Source organism: Chanos chanos, chromosome 4 (genome assembly GCF_902362185.1).
Source record: "Chanos chanos chromosome 4, fChaCha1.1, whole genome shotgun sequence".
Taxonomy (NCBI): Eukaryota; Metazoa; Chordata; class Actinopteri; order Gonorynchiformes; family Chanidae; genus Chanos; species Chanos chanos.
Window position 1 is genome coordinate 51,957,365 of NC_044498.1, and position 18,671 is coordinate 51,976,035.

General features: G+C 45.6%; 2 protein-coding genes across 2 annotated transcripts in view; one reads left to right on the forward strand and one right to left on the reverse strand.

Annotated features, from left to right (window-relative positions):
- The first annotated feature begins 523 nt into the window (after window positions 1-523).
- Window positions 524-14,870, forward strand: LOC115810507 (serine/threonine-protein kinase VRK1). Its single transcript, XM_075353562.1, is given in 15 exon segments — window positions 524-743; window positions 1,359-1,414; window positions 1,815-1,884; window positions 2,599-2,618; window positions 2,620-2,687; window positions 2,851-2,959; window positions 3,495-3,587; window positions 4,847-4,979; window positions 8,990-9,110; window positions 9,966-10,024; window positions 10,925-11,084; window positions 11,276-11,381; window positions 13,702-13,866; window positions 13,976-14,134; window positions 14,388-14,870. Coding segments are annotated over 15 exon segments (1,929 nt in total). The 5' UTR covers window positions 524-616.
- A 37-nt stretch (window positions 14,871-14,907) lies between these two features.
- fancl (FA complementation group L) overlaps window positions 14,908-18,671 on the reverse strand; it is a 16,759-nt gene continuing 12,995 nt past the window's right edge. The window contains exons 10-14 of the mRNA XM_030772438.1: window positions 17,987-18,032; window positions 17,498-17,579; window positions 16,276-16,392; window positions 15,693-15,764; window positions 14,908-14,934 (exon numbers count right to left, since the gene is read on the reverse strand). Coding sequence (XP_030628298.1) covers window positions 14,908-14,934; window positions 15,693-15,764; window positions 16,276-16,392; window positions 17,498-17,579; window positions 17,987-18,032 — 344 coding nt within the window. The remainder of the gene's footprint in view (window positions 14,935-15,692; window positions 15,765-16,275; window positions 16,393-17,497; window positions 17,580-17,986; window positions 18,033-18,671) is intronic.

Below are 18,671 nucleotides of genomic sequence, written 5' to 3' on the forward strand. Positions count from 1 at the left end.
CACGTTTAAAGGCTGTGCTGCTTCGCCCCTTGTTCAGTCTAGTGCTTTTGTGTTTTACCTGTTTTGAGCTCTTTTTCATTGGCCGTAAACTTCAGAGGATCGATCCTCATTGGTTGCTCTTTATTTACAAAGTCATTTAGCGGGAGTGTCATATGAAACTTGCAGGAAGTTGTAATGATTTCGCAGAGCTCATGTCAACACTACTGTCCGGAGCAACGTTATTTTAGGTTCATGGATGTTCGTTGAGGACAGTTTTCGTTTGTCATGCCACTTTGAGCTGTTGTTATTACCTATCTAATAAATATCAAACATTGGTAAAGTGCTCACTGTAAACAAAGGGACGCTGTACTTTAATACCATAGCTGAGCTATGTGATGTTAGCTCCTTAGCTGGACTGTGGCAAGGCTAGCCGTAGACAAACGGAAAACTAAATCTAAACAGATGCCGGGCGCTCTGTTTCAGTTTCGGTGACTAAACTAGACAATCCCGGAATTCACCGCCGTTGGTGAGAGGGGTGGTTGGTTTTATTTCGTAGGGGTGTGAGTGCTTGCCTTAACCACACAGTCTGTGACTTCTCGGCTAAAAGTTAAGCCCAGTGCACGACCCGTTAGACGTGATGGCTCCGAAGAAGAATACTTTACCGGCTCCCCTGCCTGATGGTTGGATTTTGACAGATACGGAAAAGAAGAAGTGGCGCCTTGGCAAGATTATTGGCAAAGGCGGCTTTGGGTTAATTTATTTGGGTAATGCAGGTTTCTGTTTCGCTTTGTCCGTTGTAAGATAAACAGCTAGAGTATGCCGAACTATCCTCGTTGTTTCGTTACTTTAATCACGGCTTCACCAGGCCTCACGTTAGTCCTTTATTTAAACTGCCGTTATACTGCTGTGAATACAAACCTTACGAAACTCTAGCACCATAAAGAAAGAAAACATCCAAGTGTAGGGGACATAGACTCATACTTTTCTTCCCACAGTAACTAAACGTTTACGTGCTGTATCGACTTAAATCGGTCAGCACAGTTACTAGTGAAGCATACTGAAACCACGCGTTTAACTTTGTGTCCATGATGTTAGCATTTCTGAAGCTCTCCGCTAACCTCTCTAATAAACCAGTGGCCTCTGATGATTGCTGCGACATCAGCGTTCAGATTTAGGATTTTTTTTTTCACCTGCTGGAAATTACTGGAAATGTAATCACTCCAAAATGAGAATGACAGGCTGAAATACACACCCGTTGAGCACAGAATTAGCCTACATGTTAGTGCATTACATTTGGAGCATGAATCCAGTCATGTTTAAGTAATTCAGAAATGACTGCTTGGTGGTTTATTATGCTCTCTCTCTCTCTCTCTCCCCAGCCTCCCAATGTGTAGATGCACCTGTTGGAGAGAACTCTAATTTTGTGATTAAAGTAGTAAGTACAGTACTGGATTTTGTTGTATAGATCAGGATATTCCCACTTATTTGGCAGAACCACTGTTCTTGCAGTTTTCTGCAGAGTCATCGATTTTAAAACCGAACTATACAAACACGTGTTTGGCGTGACCAAGCAAGCCCCTCCCCCTGCACCTAATCTAACTTCTCTCCTCAACAAGACCCTCGCCCTGCACCTAATCTAACTTCTCTCCTCACTCATGTTCCTTAACATGTGTCTCTCTTCTTTTCCACACCAGCCCAATTTAGCTCTGCTTTTATCTTTCAGTTTCTGTTTTGTGCTTAGCATCATGCAGTTCTCTTTCTCTGTTTTTTTTTTTTTTTTTAATTTGACAGTTTTTGCTTGTGTGAATGTAACAGTTCAGAGCGGTCCTTTGCAGGAATATCAGGAAAACGGCCCTCTGTTCACAGAGCTGAAGTTTTATCAGCGCGTCGCGAAAACTAATATGAGTAAGTGCCATTGTCGTGTTTCCTGCTCTGATCATCTGCATATGAGTCTCCAGTAACACACAACACATTATGACACACGTAACATGAGCCGTTACAAAGAGACCACTTATTTCTTGTACCTTTAGACATGTTTGACTGAAATAGAAAAATCTTATAGTGATACAATAAAAAAAAAACAAAAAAAACTAGCAGACCAAATAGCATTGGTTGTTTTGTGAAGGAACCGTGAAGGAAAGCAGATGTGCTTATGGGAGGAGTTCCGTTGAAAAGCGCTGAAGATCCCACACGGCGGTTCTTAGAGCCCTGAGTGTGGAGAGCTCTGACTGTCTCTGGTGAAGTGGCTGTAGATTCAAATTAGGCAGGCTGGGGAAATTAATAAGGCAAGGCAAACATGCACCTCAGTGGTCGTTAGAGCAATCCCAGCTTGTTTAAGCTCTAATTTGGAGAGAGTGACCAAATTGCAGATAATGATTCTGGTCCCTCTAAAGAGCCTCATCCCACCTGCCATCCTGGTGTTCAGCCAGTGAAGACAAATTTCTCCTCCTGGCCAAATAAGTAGGTGTGTTACTGCCATACGCCTTAAGTTGTAGGAGGCGGTAATCTTTGTCTGGAGTGTTACATGGTCGGAGTCCCTTCAGACACCTGTGAAAGTGAATTCAGTGTCTCAGATTTCACAGTGTTCTTTGTTCTGATTGATTTTTCTTTTACTTTCAGTGCAACAATGGAAGAAAGCGAAAAAAACTCGACTTTTTGGGAATCCCTGAATACTGGGGTTCGGGACTCAGCGAATACAACGGCACCAGGTCGATCCACACATGTCGCGCACACATGTTCAGTTTGATCCCAGTATCGGTTGTGATGTGATAGCTGATCGATTTTAAGTTCTCCCTTTACCGGCATTGCCGGTCGGTCTTGTACACTTGGATTTGTAGAGACCAACTCTGTTTGGGCCGTATGTGTCTGCAGGTACAGGTTCATGGTGATGGATCGACTGGGCACCGACTTACAGAAGATCTTTCTGGAAAACGGCAGACAGCTGAAGAAAGACACGGTCCTGCAGTTGGGTTGTCTTCTGGTGAGATCCGGCTTACAAAGTTCTGGCATCATTAGGAAGTGTTTCAGGATTTAAGATAGTTGTATTTGTGCCATAATGCCCTCTGTACAGCTCGTCTCTGGCCGAGGAGAACATCGTAAACTGCCTCGGCTGCAGTGGGTGATTCTGATACAGATACTTCTGGAGAGAGAGTTTACAGAGAATTAATCTTCAACCACATCTAAGATTTTTGGATAGAGAAACTCTGCCATCAGTAACAGACCCTCAGCCAGCGACAGACAAGCAAACGTCTGACAATGCGCAAACGCACTGAGGCACTCCTGCAGTTTTACAGTAAACGTATTGATTTAGTCAGAGCTCCGTGTGTTTGGAGGAAAAGCAAAGCAGTGTGTACAGTGAATACGCTGTGAATACACTTTACGCGTGTGTGTGTTCAGCACTAACGTCGCACACAGTACTTCTCTCTTAAAAGCAGTCATCATGAGGAAGAGGAGGAGGAGGTGAAAGTACTCATCTGTTAACCCCCCCCCTTCTGTCACTCTGCCCCCTCCCCCAGCTGAATGCACTGGAATACATGCATGAGAGCGAGTATGTCCACGCTGATATTAAAGCTGCCAATCTCCTACTGGGTCACAGAGACCCAGACAGGGTGAGTCCACTCCTCTGTGTGTGTGTGTGTATGTGTGTGTGTGAGACAGAGAGAGAGAGAGAGATCATGAGTTGGTATTCTGCACACAGAAGTTATACTTTATGACTGCTGGTTGAGCTCTGGTCACCTCTTCAGGGTTAAGTGAAAAAATGGTCTGTTTAGGTTCACTCGTTTTTTTTGTTTTTTTTTATCCTCTGTCATTGTGTTTGTCATGTAGGAGAACTCTAAGTAGACATGAGTTTGTCAGGGTTGTGAGTTTTAGCATGCTAATGTCGGCAGCGTCGGATGTTAGCCGGTCATGTCACACGTGTGTTGATTTCAGAGACACAGGCATTGAGACAGTTGCCACAGTCTGTACATAACAACAGAACTAGACTTTGTGGTTTCATTTTTCCACACACCTTTAGGAATGACCGCATGCACAGCCCTGAAGTCAATCGGTAAACCCAGGTCTCCTCCCAGTATTAGTCTTAGTGGGTATAAAGTGTGTGTGTAGTGTGTAGTAGTGTGTGTTCAGTGAACATTAAAGGCACATTCAAGCTAAAAATACAGAGTGTAGACATTGATTGCTGATCTGATGCATGTGCGTGGATAATTTGAAGTCTGTGGACAGTAGACAGTTCAGAGACAAACAGAAACAATATGTTCTGATATTTAGAATTTTAAATATGGTCTTAGGTTGTCATCTCTTGTTCTGACTGGTAATCAGGTGACTGATGGGATGACTCTGGCCTAAGCTTTGTGTTCAGATGCCTGTTAGAACAGCCTGTGAACAGTCTGGTATCAGAGAGTGAATACAACAGATGGACTTTAAAATATGAAAAACAAAGACGAGAAAATGACAAGCTGTCCCTCCGTTTTCTGTCTTATAGATATTGACCTTCAAACTGTGTGACCTTCAAACTGTGTGAACTTCAAACTGTGTGACCTTTAAACTGTGTAATCTCTGATCCAGTGGTTGTCCAGCCACCTGAGTTGGCATTTGATTAAAATAAATTCAATCAAACTTTCATATTTCATACTTTTCACCGTAGACAGTGACACAAAGAAGTTTGTGTCTGCATATTGCTGTCTGTTAAAGTACTGGACATGATGGAATGGACCATTAAACTGATGTAATGATATATATATATATATATATATATATATATATATATATATATATATATATATATATATATATATATATTTTCAGTAATGATCTGCATCTGAGACTTTGACTTTTGAGAGCTGAAGGATGATTGGTTAATCTCACACAGGTGTACCTGGCAGACTACGGACTTTCGTACCGGTACTGTCCGGGCGGGGTCCATAAAGAGTACAAAGAGAACCCGAAGAAAGGACACAACGGAACCATCGAATACACCAGCCTGGACGCCCATAGAGGAGTCGGTAAGACACTCCTCACACGTTTACAAATACATGTTTACAAATACACGTTTATAAAAAAATACGCACTTACAGGTTCTATTCTGGATGTTTAAGCATTTAAATGATGTCATATTGAAACTGGCCGTGTTTAATTTCACGTCTTTTTGCTCTGCTGGAGATGAAGTCAAAGATGCTCTGATCTGATTGGTCAGTCGTGTGTCACATGGCCCATATATGAATTCACAGGGCATACAGTGTCATATAATGAGCGTTTTGCATGTAGATTTCTCCTCTCTTGTCCTGCCTGTAAGTCCTACTCGCTGTATTGGAAACGCATTAACTCGTAAATTGCATACGGCCCTTTTTTTATTGGGTATTGATCTCTCAGGCCATGTATACCTGGGCAGACTTAATTCAACAATTCCCTAATTAGTGAAAGTCATAACCTGCGTCTTGTATTCATTTGCCATTAATTAAAGCTTTGATGTTTTGTTAGATGTGGACTCAAAGCCAATATCTCTGGCTGCAGACTGTTTGGAGCGTATTGCTGGTCGATACAGAATGTTAGGGAGGTAAAACTTGCTAATAGCCTTGCTTCTGTTCCTGTCAATTTTGTCAATACATAAAAAAAAAGTTGCCCGGTCAGCAGCAGCTAAATAAATGAATAAATAAGAAAAATTAATGCCAAAAAGTCAATTTTAATTTCTGATGAGGGAATGAATTCTATGTTGTTGTTGTTGTTTTTTTTTTTTTCCTTCTGGCTTGCTACTAAAATAAACAGAACTCACAGTGTTGTTCTGGACTCGTGAAAGTGGTTTGGAATGTATGAGGTATTAACACAAAAAAAAAAAGAAAGAAAAAAAAGAAACTTTATGTCTGAGACATTAAAAATGAAGAAATATTGTTCCTCGTAAAGTGGACCTGTTGTAACATGACGTTTGATCTGAAGGAGTCTAAATCAGCATGGAGTTCAGAGAGAGGTCTGCTCCTGTTCAGACGAGTTCAGAACCCTCTTTACCTCCGTTCAGTTTGTCTACGTGTGTTTCTCGTGCTTCATCTCACTCCATCTCTTCAGTCTCTCCCTTCCACCTTTCAACCACAGACATCCATCACGCTGTTTTAGGCTGTGATACCCTACCGTAACGCCCTGTTATCGAGGAGGGAGGGCTTCCAAATAACACTGACCGACGGGTGTGTGTGTGTGTGTGTGTGGCGGGGGGGAACCACTTCCCTAATCCACACCTTAACCTAAACTGCTTGCATCCCAGCTGACGTCACCGCGGTATGGCCGTTATGGAGGTGGTTAGCGTGGAATCGCAGCCGTATTTGAATGCAGATTGCGAAGTGTTCCGTTGCCGCGGCACCCCGTGTGGATGTTGATGTGTTGCCATGGTAAGGAGCAGAGAGACGTGCACTTGGTGTCCTGCTGAACTCTGTGCTAAAGCCCTAATTATTACCTGTAGGGTTGAAGTGAGACGGCTGAAATTCAGAAGCGGTGGTTCAAGAGTTTGACACAGCGCTTCAGGCAATCTGAAAAACAATGGCCTCCTAATTATGCACAACAGTCATCTGGAAATGTAGGGTGTCTTCTCCGCTGTCGCATTGTTCCGCCAGATCCAATCTCACAGATTTTTTTCTTCTTTCTTTTCCGTATCAGGAATTCCCCCCTTCTCTCTCTCTCTTTCTCTTTCTCTTTTCTTTTGAAAATAGCATTCAGCAGCTAAAGGCTAACAGAACAAACCCTGTACACTTGGAGCATGGAGTTTGCGCTGTGTGTTACACACAATCCAATATCATCACGGACATTTGCTCTCAATAACATCCTCGGAACAACGTGTGGCATTGAACCATTTACTCACATGGCTAAAGACACTGTTACTGTAGATGTTGTGGAGGAACAGGATGGTTCTGTCAGGTGGGGGGAGAAGTCAGAGCTGCGGCCACCCTCAGTGTCTGGTCAGGCTGTTTCTCTGGCCCGTTGGCTGGACGGTTGGGCGTGTGTGTGTGTGTGTGTGTGTGACTGGGTGTGTGTGTGTGTGACTGGGTGCGTGTGAGTGTGTGTGTGTGTGTGACTGGGTGTGTGTAAGTGTGTTTGACTGGGTGTGTGTGTGTGTGTGACTGGGTGCTTGTGGGTGTGTGTGACTGTGTGTGTGTGAGTGTGTGTGTGTGACTGGGTGTGGGTGTGTGTGTGAGTGTGTGTGACTGGGTGTGTGTGTGTGACTGGGTAATTGTGGGTGTGTGTGAGTGTGTGTGACTGGGTGAGTGTGAGCGTGTGTGTGTGACTGGGTGCGTGTGTGTGAATGGATAGCAGGCAGGACTGGGATCGATGTGAGTCATGCACAGAGCCAGAGATTTTCCCCTTTGCTGAATGCAGTCAATAGGTAATTTCTCATGAGATGGACCACACTTACAGTATTGAGTTGATAAAATTCTCCGGGCACTGACTGACTAGATGCTTTAATTTACTCTTATTGATGAAGTCAAGATGGGAGTTTTTTTTTTCTCTCTCTCTCTCTCTCTCTTTTTTTTTTTTTTCCTTGGAATGAAGGAGCATTCTTAACATGAGGATGGTAAAGGCTGTCTTGGAAAGAAAGACAGAGCATTCGGGATGAGTCACAGGAGCGCGTCAGGACCCCTCCGCCGACCGGGAATTATTTTATATTCATGACTAACACACTAAACGTATGGTTATTGGAATGACGTACAGTATGTGTTTTAACATGTGTGGAATAAGTCGCCCGGTCACAAAAACTGATCGGTTAACTTGGTAGATCACGCAAATCATTGATTTACATAAAAGACGGCGGGAAACACGTCTGTCCTTGAGCGGAGCTTGTATTTTGCCTACGTGACAATAATGTCGTAAATAAGCACAGTGCTAATTTAAACGCACTGGTAAAAATGAAGAGGTGAATCCATTTCTGCTGAACGAGAGAAGACGGAAGGTTAAGTTTGTTTCACACTCGCTGAACGGTTCCTGAGTACCTGGTTCTGTTTGGTTCCGGCCCAGAGCAGCTTGATTGCTGAGCGTTTGCGCTGGTCTGCGCTGGGAGGACTGTGAGCGACTGTCTTGTGGGCTTCATTTTGGTGTGAAATCCACTCTTAGTCCTGCTCTCCAGTCTTCCCAAAGTTGAGAGTAATTGCATTGATCCTCCAGGTTATTTAACAGGGTCTGGAGAATAAAACATGCCCAGGGTAAAACCAGATGCAGATTGTGTGTCCAGGGAGATTAAATAATAGAGAAGACAATAAAAGATGAAGAGACTGTGCACCGAGTGTTTTCCTCCAGCACTGTTAAAAGTGTGGTAGGAAAACAGACCATTAAAACCAGTGGACGTGTGAGCGAGTGTGTGTTTACACTAGATGGCAGTTGTGTAATGTGGTATGGCTGAAGTAGAGATGGAGGAGACCCACACACACACACACACACACACACACATTCTGCTCTCAAGGTCTACTGTTAAGGCCAGTTCAGACCCCCACAGAATCCAGTAACATGTGGGAACAATTTGGCCTCAGACATTTCGTTCTTTGTTTTACTGCCTGGCTCTGTGTCGGGGAGAGTGTCGGGTAGGGCCGCTCGCTGTCTGGATTGTGTCAGAGGCCGTGAGGATCAGGTTCCTGGGACGAGCTGCCAGACCAGACGAAGAGGATTGGGGGGGGGGGGGGTATTTGATGGGGCTGGGACAGAGGAAGGAGGTTTGGAGGAAACTGACCTGTTCTTTCAACTCTCAGCCTGTCTCAGCACGGGCCTGTTTCTCTGTGAAGCGGGCAGGAGCCGCAGCTGAGCAAACAGAGCGCTCCTCTCCATCAACAACCCCCTCGCTCCTTCTCCACTCTTTCTTATATAAGGAGCATATTTCAGCAGTGAGTGGAGGGACTCTTTTATCAAAACTCCTTCTTTTTTTTTAAATCCTCCTCCCCACCAGGCCCTCATTTGTCTCTGCTCTCTCTCACTCTCTTATTCCTCCTCTCTCTCTTTTTTTTGCCCTGGCCTATCTCTCCCCTCTCCCTCTCTCCCTCTCCTGCAGCTCCGTCCAGACGTGGGGATCTGGAGGTGTTGGGCTACTGCCTGCTCCACTGGCAGACTGGAAGTCTACCCTGGCTCTCCGCGCTCCGAAACCCCTCTCAGGTCCTGGAGGCCAAGGCCAAGTACGCCACCCCCCTCCTTCTCTCCTTCTCTCTCTCTCTCTCTCCCTCTTTCTTCACACCGTTTATCTGTGTGGAGTGGTTTTTCTGTCTGCTTATTCAGTCTGCGCTGTTCACTCAAGTCATTTGTTAAAAGATCTTTATAAGGGCAGATGGCAAAGAAACTGAGGTCACATCTTCCTTTTAAAAATCAATCAGAACTCTCCCTCTTCACTACACAGTAAACAACCACAAAGAAAAGACATTTGACCTGTATACACATGCATGTATATATACATATGCACAGGGTTGGGTGGTAAAGGATTACATGTTATTGGGATTATGTAATCAGATTACAAAAAATAAATAGCTATTATCAGCCCAGATTACATTTGAAAAAATGTGCAACTGGATTACAGTAACATTGTCAGGGATTACTTGATTACATTTTTTTATTACATCTTTAAAATATGGCAGTTTTAAAATTAAAACGGACGTTTTGAGGAAGTGCTCTCCTCCCTGTAGCCTTTGATTAAGAAACAGCAACAACAAAAACTTACAGAAAAGAAACTGTGTGTGAGTATTTATATATATACATATACATATGTTGTTTGTAATGCATATTGTTTAGTTTACAGTGCAGAGGAGCTGTTGATGATGTTATCCTGTAAAAGTCTGTTCAGAACAGCCAGCAGAACCATTGTGTATGTTAAATAATTAAACGATAAGGCTTTGATTTATTTTGTTTAAAACGCGTCCTCTACTAACAAGATAAACACGAGGCCCGAGTGCTTAAGTCTTGTTCGCTGCTTAACCCCCCCCCCCCCCCCCCCCGTTTTCTCTCTCTCTCTCTCTCTCTCTCCCCCCTGTTGACCCCAGGCTAATGGCCGACCTGCCCGACTCCGTCATCCGTCTGTCCACCCCAGGCTGCAGCACCGGTGAGTGTGTGTGCGTGCGTGTGCGTGTGCGTGTGCGTGTGTTTACAGACCACTAACAGTGATCAACAAGGTGCGGACCAGGGCCGGGCCCCAGCCGTCACTGTGGGCCTCTGACGGAACGCCCGCACCACGCAATCTGTGGCTGCCTCTCCTCCATCAGGCTACCACAACCTCTCTGCATTATCTTCTCTCTCTCTGCACGGAGAGAGAGAGAGAGAGAGAGAGAGAGAAAGAGAGAGAGGGAGAGAGAGAGAGAGAGAGAGAGGGTACGCACATGTTCTGTGAAAAGAGGCTTTGTGATCTATGATAATAATAGGGGTCTTATTCGCCCTACCTTGAGAGGCTGTTTGCAGCTGGACCAGAGAGATAAGACCTCCAACATGCATCAATGCTATGCATGTGATATACATTCGGTTAGCGGCGTACCGCTGCCGCCGCACGCCGCCGGAGCCGAGCCGAATAGCATCTTTATTACAGTGAAGAATGGGAGCTGGCCACATTAGACACGCGGCCGCGTACGCGGCGGGATGGCCAAGCGCCATACTCTCCTTGTCTCCTTTGTGTGGTTTTTGTCCTGCGCGTCGGTGGGGCCAGAATTGCGGCGAACAGGGAAGCAGCGTCAGGACGCCGACAGGCTGTGAATATAAAGCGAAGATGTAAGAACTTGCGTCAGGTTTGTTTGCGAGTCTCACGCCGGGATTGTGTTTTTGTTACCGGTGATCCTTTAGACTGCGGGTCAGAACACAGAATGCGCTGACCAACTCCTGCCCACAATTCTCAGGAATCTGTAAATCCATTCAAATGTAGCCACTGTCTCCATTTTTCCCCTGGCACTCGCTGTCAGTTTAGGAATGCTTTTTTTGACCTTTCTGTATGGTAACCTCTCTCTCTCTCTTTCAGACGAGATTGCCAAGTTCCTACTCTGTGTGAAAGCCTTGGATTACAAAGCGAGGCCGGACTACCAGGCGCTGAGCGGAATACTTCTGGAGATGGGTTTGATGGGGCCCCTGGACCTGTCCAGGCCCAGAACGGTGGAGGCATCCAGGCCAGATTCACTCAGGTTGAGTGTGAGACACTTTGGCCCGTCTTTGCTCCTTTCTCTAATCTAGACCATATGGCCCAGACCCTGGGCGAACGTCTCTGTCTGTGGGCTGCGGCTGATTTATCTGTCTGAGAGAGAGAGAGAGAGAGAGAGAGAGACCATGAGATGCTTGGGTTTGGGAGCCCTTCTCTGACCCCCTTCCCATCCAGAGTGACTCCCAGTCCTGCTTTGGGAGGCCTGACCTCCTCAGGCCGGGCTGGTCTGCCTGCTGTGGAGGCGCGGAGCAGAGAGGGGCGGAGCTCTGAGGAGGGAGAGGTACGCGCGGCTGACAGTCTGAGAACTGTCGACGCCTCGCACATGCACGGCTACAGCTCACCGCCGCGACAGGCCAGCAAAAGACAGAGCTATTTAATTAAAGCCCTCTTATTTATAGCAATCATATACACGCTAGAGATTGTATTTCACTAGATATATGTCTGTGGCACCCCACACAGGACAAAATGTATTTCTCCCAATCGCTCCGCTCGGCCCAGCCCCTCCGTTAGCGGCAGAGAATAATGGTGTGAAGAAACGAAAGCAGCTCTATTTCTTTTTTTTTTTTTCTTTTTTGTCCGCTGTGCTGCGGGGAGAGGAGGTGGTGAATCTTGACTGTGGAGTATCTGAGGTTGACCTCTGGCGACCTTGCTGAAGCGCTCATTGCTTGTGAAGAGGTCTGAAGAGCAGAAGTCTCCACTCTGAGTGAATCTCCTCGCCGCCGTTCACGGCCAAGTTAAACTGCTCGACCCTTTCAACGCCCGGGCCTCCCAATCTCTGGCTGTTGAATACACACGTTTTCCAGAGGCCAGGAGATCACAGCCAGTCAGAATTCAGAAGATTTTCTTTTTTTCTTTTCTCCATCGCCACTCATTTTCGTGTTGAACTGCCCACTCGTTTGATTGGATGTCTGTGAGAGAAGTTTCTGGAGGGTAGGTAAATAATCACAACGTTTAGGGTGTCATTTATCACCTCTCCATGTCCTGACACCACAGACGCCTGTCTCAGCGGCCAACCCAGTTTTTCCCCACAAAGAGGTTTGATTATCGCTCTATGACTGGGCCAGTTTTTAACGTTATTCCGTAGGTTGGCATTGGTTAAATGGATTCATATATCTCAAAAACAGCCTTAGTGTCGAGTTGTGTGTTGAGTTAATGAAGTCAGATCTTTAGAAGGTTTGAACCGAGGGCAGGGCTGTGCAGTTTGAGAGGGCAGGGCTGTGCAGTTTGAGAGGGCAGGGCTGTGCAGTTTGAGAGGGCAGGTTTGTGCACTGGTGTTAACACAGTCACATCCCTGGTCCACTGGCCCGTGTCCTGTCAACAGCTCTGTGCTTTACAGGGCCCAGCCTGAGGTAGTGAACCAAATGAACTGGGAACATCTGATCCAGTCCTAAGAACCTGGGTCTTTCATCTTAACCAATCAAAACGGCTCTAAATCTAAATAACCTCTGGGTTTCCTCGGACTGCAGCTTGCTACTGGCTTGTCATGTCTCTGTTTCTGTGGGGTGTTGTCTTTGAGTGGGCGTTATTTAAAGACTGGCTTGGTCTTAGGTAAGGTGTTTTTGCGGCTGATTTCGCTCCGGGTGCCGCTTAATGACAAGTGTCCATTAGATTATTTCGGTCTCTTGTGTGTAAAGATAATGGAAGGTGAGCATCGTTGCGTTTCGGAGCAGTACGACATTAACATGTAAAAATACCTATGTGGTAAGAAAGACACTGTTAATAAGAGAGAGCATACTGGGCTCCGTTGAACACACAGTGTGAGTTTTTTTTTTCCATATGCATACGTTACAAAAGTGAAATATCCTCATGGCAGTTTACCCGGAGTCGGCGTATGTGTCTCCCCCTCTCTGACCTTGGCCAAACCCTGAACACAGCTGGAAGAGATCAGCGCTTACACTAAGGGCATTAAGATCTCAATCCCTCCGTTACTTTGTAGTCCTGTTTTCTCACTGGCTCTGTTTATCCCCCTCTCGAGGGTCAAGCTACAGCTCCTCCGAATAAAAGTTAAAACAACACCATCAATGTCAGCCTCACGTCTCGGCGCCCCCGTGACCAGAGCAGGCAGAGGGATGCGCTTGGCTCCCCACTCTCCTCAAACACTCCCAAAGTTTATTTTGCCTGCACCTGACCTCCTCGCTGATCTGCGGCCAAATTTAGTTTGGAGGTGTTCCACCTCAAGGAAAAGACTGTCATTAATCAGGTCGAGTTTCTCCTCTCAGGATCCACGTCTGAGAGACACAGAGCTCAGAATTTTGCACTCTCTCTCCCTCTATCTAATCTTTGATGTTTGAATTTTCCAGCTCTATCTTTCTCCATTGACAGAATACAGCTTTGCATTAAAAGAGAAGGTCGCGTCTTTTCTCGTCAGCCCCTCTACTGACTGACTCGACCTCACGACCCCTAGCCACGCCCTCACCACGCGACCCTTGTGTCAGGCTACACTGTTACACTGAGGTGTGACTGTGAGACAGTGCAGAGCAGACCCTGGTGCTCTGCTTAAGCTGTGTTTACAGAATGCCCACATGTCAGGGACTAAACAAATAAATCAAGTCAAATCTTCTGAGGGGCTGTGGTATGTGTCGCTCCATTCCTCCATGCAGAACCAGAACCAGAGCCGGGCTAAATCACCGGCCAGAAGACAAGCCAGGCCAAAGTCTGCAGCATGGGAGGGCGATAATGATGATGATGATGATGATGATGAAGAGGACTTTAAGCCAGTTCGTGTTTACCACAGACACAAAGCAGAGTCAAAGCCACGAGAGAAGGTGCAGCATACCCTTCACTTCAAAGTGTTATAGTCAATTACCCACCGATATGAACCGGTCATATTACTGCTCCTTTAACAAACGTGTGTAACTTTTTCTTCTCTCATAGAAACAAAGAAAAGTGACGTCTGTAACCGAACAGGCATCCAGGCCGAAGCCCGCTATGGTTAAGAGCGAGGAAGACTTCAGTGATGAAGACAGTCCCGTTCCTGTTGGCGTTCAGACCAGAAGCCGCGGAGGGTCCAGACGAAAGCCGCCAAGAGAGAAAGTAATTCCTGCCACTCTCCGACATTAGCTGTTTCTGATTCATTTTGGTTTAAACCGTATTAAGGCTTTCAGCTAATCAAACTAACAGTTCCAGAAAACACAATGATAATTAGTTTAGCTGGTGAAGCGGAGACCTTTGAAATAAACACAATGATAAATATAATCTTGGTTTCTTTATTTGACATCACACCAGAAGGCAACATTGCACAGTTGAAAACCAATGAAATCTTTTGATATCCTCGTTGCCTTAAAAGAAAACTCTGGCCCAGACAAATCGAGTCGTCAGGACCGCGGAACCCAACAGAGACGGGCACGGGGCCCCGCCGAGAAGACAAAGGAACCTTCCAGAATCTGACTACTCGCTCAGAGAGAGGCATTCCACGGCAGAGATGGAAGACTGGCACGGGAACAATGACTCCCAGCATGACTGGGCCAGACGCAGGAATAACCAGAGTAGCCGCTGGGAAATGTGGGATCACTCGGAGAACTATCGGGACAGAGCGGGAAGTAATCACAGGTACTGGGAGGACCCTGGGGATGAATTACGTGAGTGTGGGATAACACCTGGTCGTGAATATGACCAAAATCGGGAGGGTAAGAATCGTGACGGTGCACAGAGCAGGGAAATATCAGATAAACAGCGTCCAATCTGGGAGTTCATCGCTGTCATTGTCCTGGTCTTCACTGTGTTTGCTCTTTATTCCTGCGATGTCTTCCCTGGGCACAGCTGTCGCTGATCACCACCTCAATGCACACGTTCGCAGGGAAATGACTCTACACTGCCATCTTCACTGTGATTGGCTGGAAAAAAATCCCCAAAAACATTTTTTTAGGACTCCTAATCTATGAACTGAATATTTTTTGTACTTGCACTTTTTAAATGTTTGTATGAATGAAATACTAAAGTAATAGTTGCAGTACAGTAAACAATACTGAATAAACTGATTTGTTTTTAAAGCTGTGTGAGAGGAGTGTAATGGGAGTTAATGGGAGATGTGTATCCAGGCCTCATTAGGAGCTGGAGTAACTTTACTTCATTAGGAGGTGTAGTGTGAGGGGTGGGAGTAACTTTACTTCATTAGGAGGTGCAGATTGGGAGGTGGGAGTAACTTTACTTCATTAGGAGGTGCAGATTGGGGGGTGGGAGTAACTTTACTTCATTAGGAGGTGCAGATTGGGGGGTGGGAGTAACTTTACTTCATTAGGAGGTGTAGATTGGGGGGTGGGAGTAACATTACTTCATTAGGAGGTGCAGATTGGGGGGTGGGAGTAACTTTACTTCATTAGGAGGTGCAGATTGGGGGGTGGGAGTAACATTACTTCATTAGGAGGTGTAGATTGGGGGGTGGGAGTAACTTTACTTCATTAGGAGGTGCAGATTGGGGGGTGGGAGTAACATTACTTCATTAGGAGGTGCAGATTGGGGGGTGGGAGTAACTTTACTTCATTAGGAGGTGTAGATTGTGGGGTGGGAGTAACTTTACTTCATTAGGAGGTGTAGGGTGAGGGGTTGGAGTAACTTTACTTCATTAGGAGGTGTGGGGTGGGAGTAACCTTACTTTGCCGCAGTAAGGACACTCTCCAAACACCACGCTGAAACTCTGACGGCTGGTGGGCAGGCCCCGCAGCCACTGTTAAACAAACAGGGAGAACTCAGTCAATACATCAGCTACTGCACTCCGCACACACACACGCACGCACGCACAGACACTCACACATATACACACACATATACACACACGCACACACAGACACATACAGACACACACACAGAGCTGAGCGAGAGCACAACACCAAACAAGTCAAGATAACATCGTTAAAACTTGCCAAAGTTCTGAATATTCTCATACTGCAGTGGATAATGATGAATTTTATATATAAATCTTCAGTTTGCCTGCAAACCCTGTTCTGACAGCACAAGTGAAAAGAAACTCGCTCTCTGCAGCAGGACTAAAATTTAATACAGAAAACCTAAAACACAAACCAGATGAGGTCAGAGCAGTGACAGAGAGAGAGTGCTGAGGTGAGGAGGCCTGGTCTGGTGAGTCCAGGCGAACGCTCTCTCTGCCCTCACCACTAATGTGAGAGTTCTCTGTGGCGAGTGTGGGAAGTCGAGTAATTACCACGCCGTTGACCTCTCACCTCATACAGACAGGCCTGGTGGAAAGGCTGACCGCAGCGCGCCTCGTTACACACCTGGTCGGGAATCGCCGAATCCAGCCGGTACGCGTAGCAAATGCCACACTCCATGCTGAAACTCTGTTACACACACACACACACGTCATCTTTTTTCAAATCATTTGGTGACATCCTGCTGATTTTTCCCTTCACGCAGACTCAGGGAGAGCTGAGTGTATCTTAGCACATTGTCAGTACCAAGAGCTCAAAACATATTTATATACATGTACACATCCTTTCCCAAGAAGCAGTCTCCCCTTGTCTCCTCATTTCCTGCCCTACCATGGTAGTAATGCAACGTTCTTCATATTTGTTTCTATGGAGGAGACACAGGTGAGTTTGACCTCCACTTCAGAAAAGCTGCCTCCTTAGCGAGGACCTGTGCCAGGCGTGGAGAGCTCTCCTCTTTCCCCCTCGTTTTTCACCTCCTCTTGTCCACTTACCATGTTCACACACTTTTCAGATAATTAAAGGGTTTTTTTTTTTTTAAATGTTCCACAGGAAATCCATTAAAAGAGTGGCAGGTAAAATTTAAACATCTGGTCTGTTAAACTTTTCACTTTTTTGAATGTTAATGATGGCGAGGCATTAATCAGCAGAGCAGACAGGGAGTAAATACAGCAAAACCCTTTCAACCCAACGGCCAAAAAAAACCCCGCACTGCAAAACAAAAAAAGAAAAAGGAGAAAGAAAAAGAAAAAAAAGGAAACGTAGATAAATGGGAGATGTATGATTAAAAAGCTCATGATAGTCCTGAGGATTTCACCACCTTTGTTATGATAATGAAACTATTCGTAAACAACCCAATTAAAGGAAGTGCATACCCACCTCTGCCAATGAAGAAGGAGGGAAAAAAAAAAAAAAAAACTAAGAGGAGAAAGAACAAACGCATCGCCAAATGTATCAACGACACTGGGCAGCTAATTGTAAGTGAGTGTGTCTATATGTGTGTCTATATGTGTGTGTGTGTGTGAGTGTGTGTGTGTGTGTCTATATGTGTGTGTGTGTGTGTGTGTGTGAGTGTGTATGTGTGTGTCTATATGTGTGTCTATATGTGTGTCTATATGTGTGTGTGTGTGTCTGTATGTGTGAGTGTGTGTGTGTGTGTGAGTGTGTATGTGTGTGTGTGTGTGTGTGTATGTGTGTCTATATGTGTGTGTGTGTGGAGTGAAAAGATCCAACGTACAGATTTTTCGTGGGTGGCAGGCGACGGCAGATCTGTCTCCAGAAGATCTCTCAGATTCTGTAGGACACTGAGGTGGACGTTCCTAAGACACAACACGTTAAATCACATCTCAGCGCTAATTAAAATACATGCTAATCATCGGCGCAGCGTCGTTAGGAATACTATGTGGCGATTACGCGCTCCGCGCTGCGCAAACAAACGTCCGCGGCTGACGCGTCCGTGACAGGTGTTTTAAGAGATTTTAAGAGATTATCGATGACGTGACATGATCTGATGTGTGTTACGCTGTTGGATATCTCTGTCTACGTTCCTGGATTACAGTCACCACACAAGCACCAACACATCTGAACGTTGAAGCGTATTGTAAATGCATTTAAAAAAAAAAAATTCCTTTTGATTTTTTTTTTTTGTTGTTGTTGATTTCGTCCTTTCTCTGTGCATCAAAAGCAGGAATCGGGAGCAGGAAGCGGCTAATTACCATCTCCTTACCATAAATGCATGTTGACATTCAGCCTGTTCCTCAGCGGGGTGACCACTGCAAAGACACAAATAACGTCAGTCTGCTACCTCTCCCTCACCACACCAACAGCTGCTTCTCAAAATAAACAGGGCCCAAAACCCAATGATTTCTCCTCTCTCTTCACAGAGACACTGTAGAGCCAAACACAGACAGTAAGTTCCACTTTATTCATTAGGGGCACGGATCGGTGAGATCAGTCTGTGGAGACGAACAGAGGAAGTCAGAGGGACTGTTTTGTAGAGAGAATCCACAACTCGCCTCCAAATGGACGATTAGACTTTCAATTAACTGCCCCACATTTCTCATTCACTGGCCGGCACCTGATCGCAGTGCACTGACAGACAATGAACAGCTATGTCGGGGTTTTTTTTTTTTTTTTAACACTAATCTCTAGTCTCTGTGAGAAATGCCAGAGCAGACAAGCAGTGCCAGGCGATTCCCACTGTGACAAACAGTCAGACAGAGAGGGAAATATTCAAATAATTCACATAAAAACACGCTCATCGTGGCCGTTCCACCCCCGAGAGATCAATCTGTGTGGAATGTGATAGTCCCTCTTTCTGTTTGTCATTTGTAAATGCAAAAAGCAATATTTCTGTCTGACCCCCGCGTTCGGAGGTTCAGCGACTGCCTCTGTCTTGACTACTGAAGTGT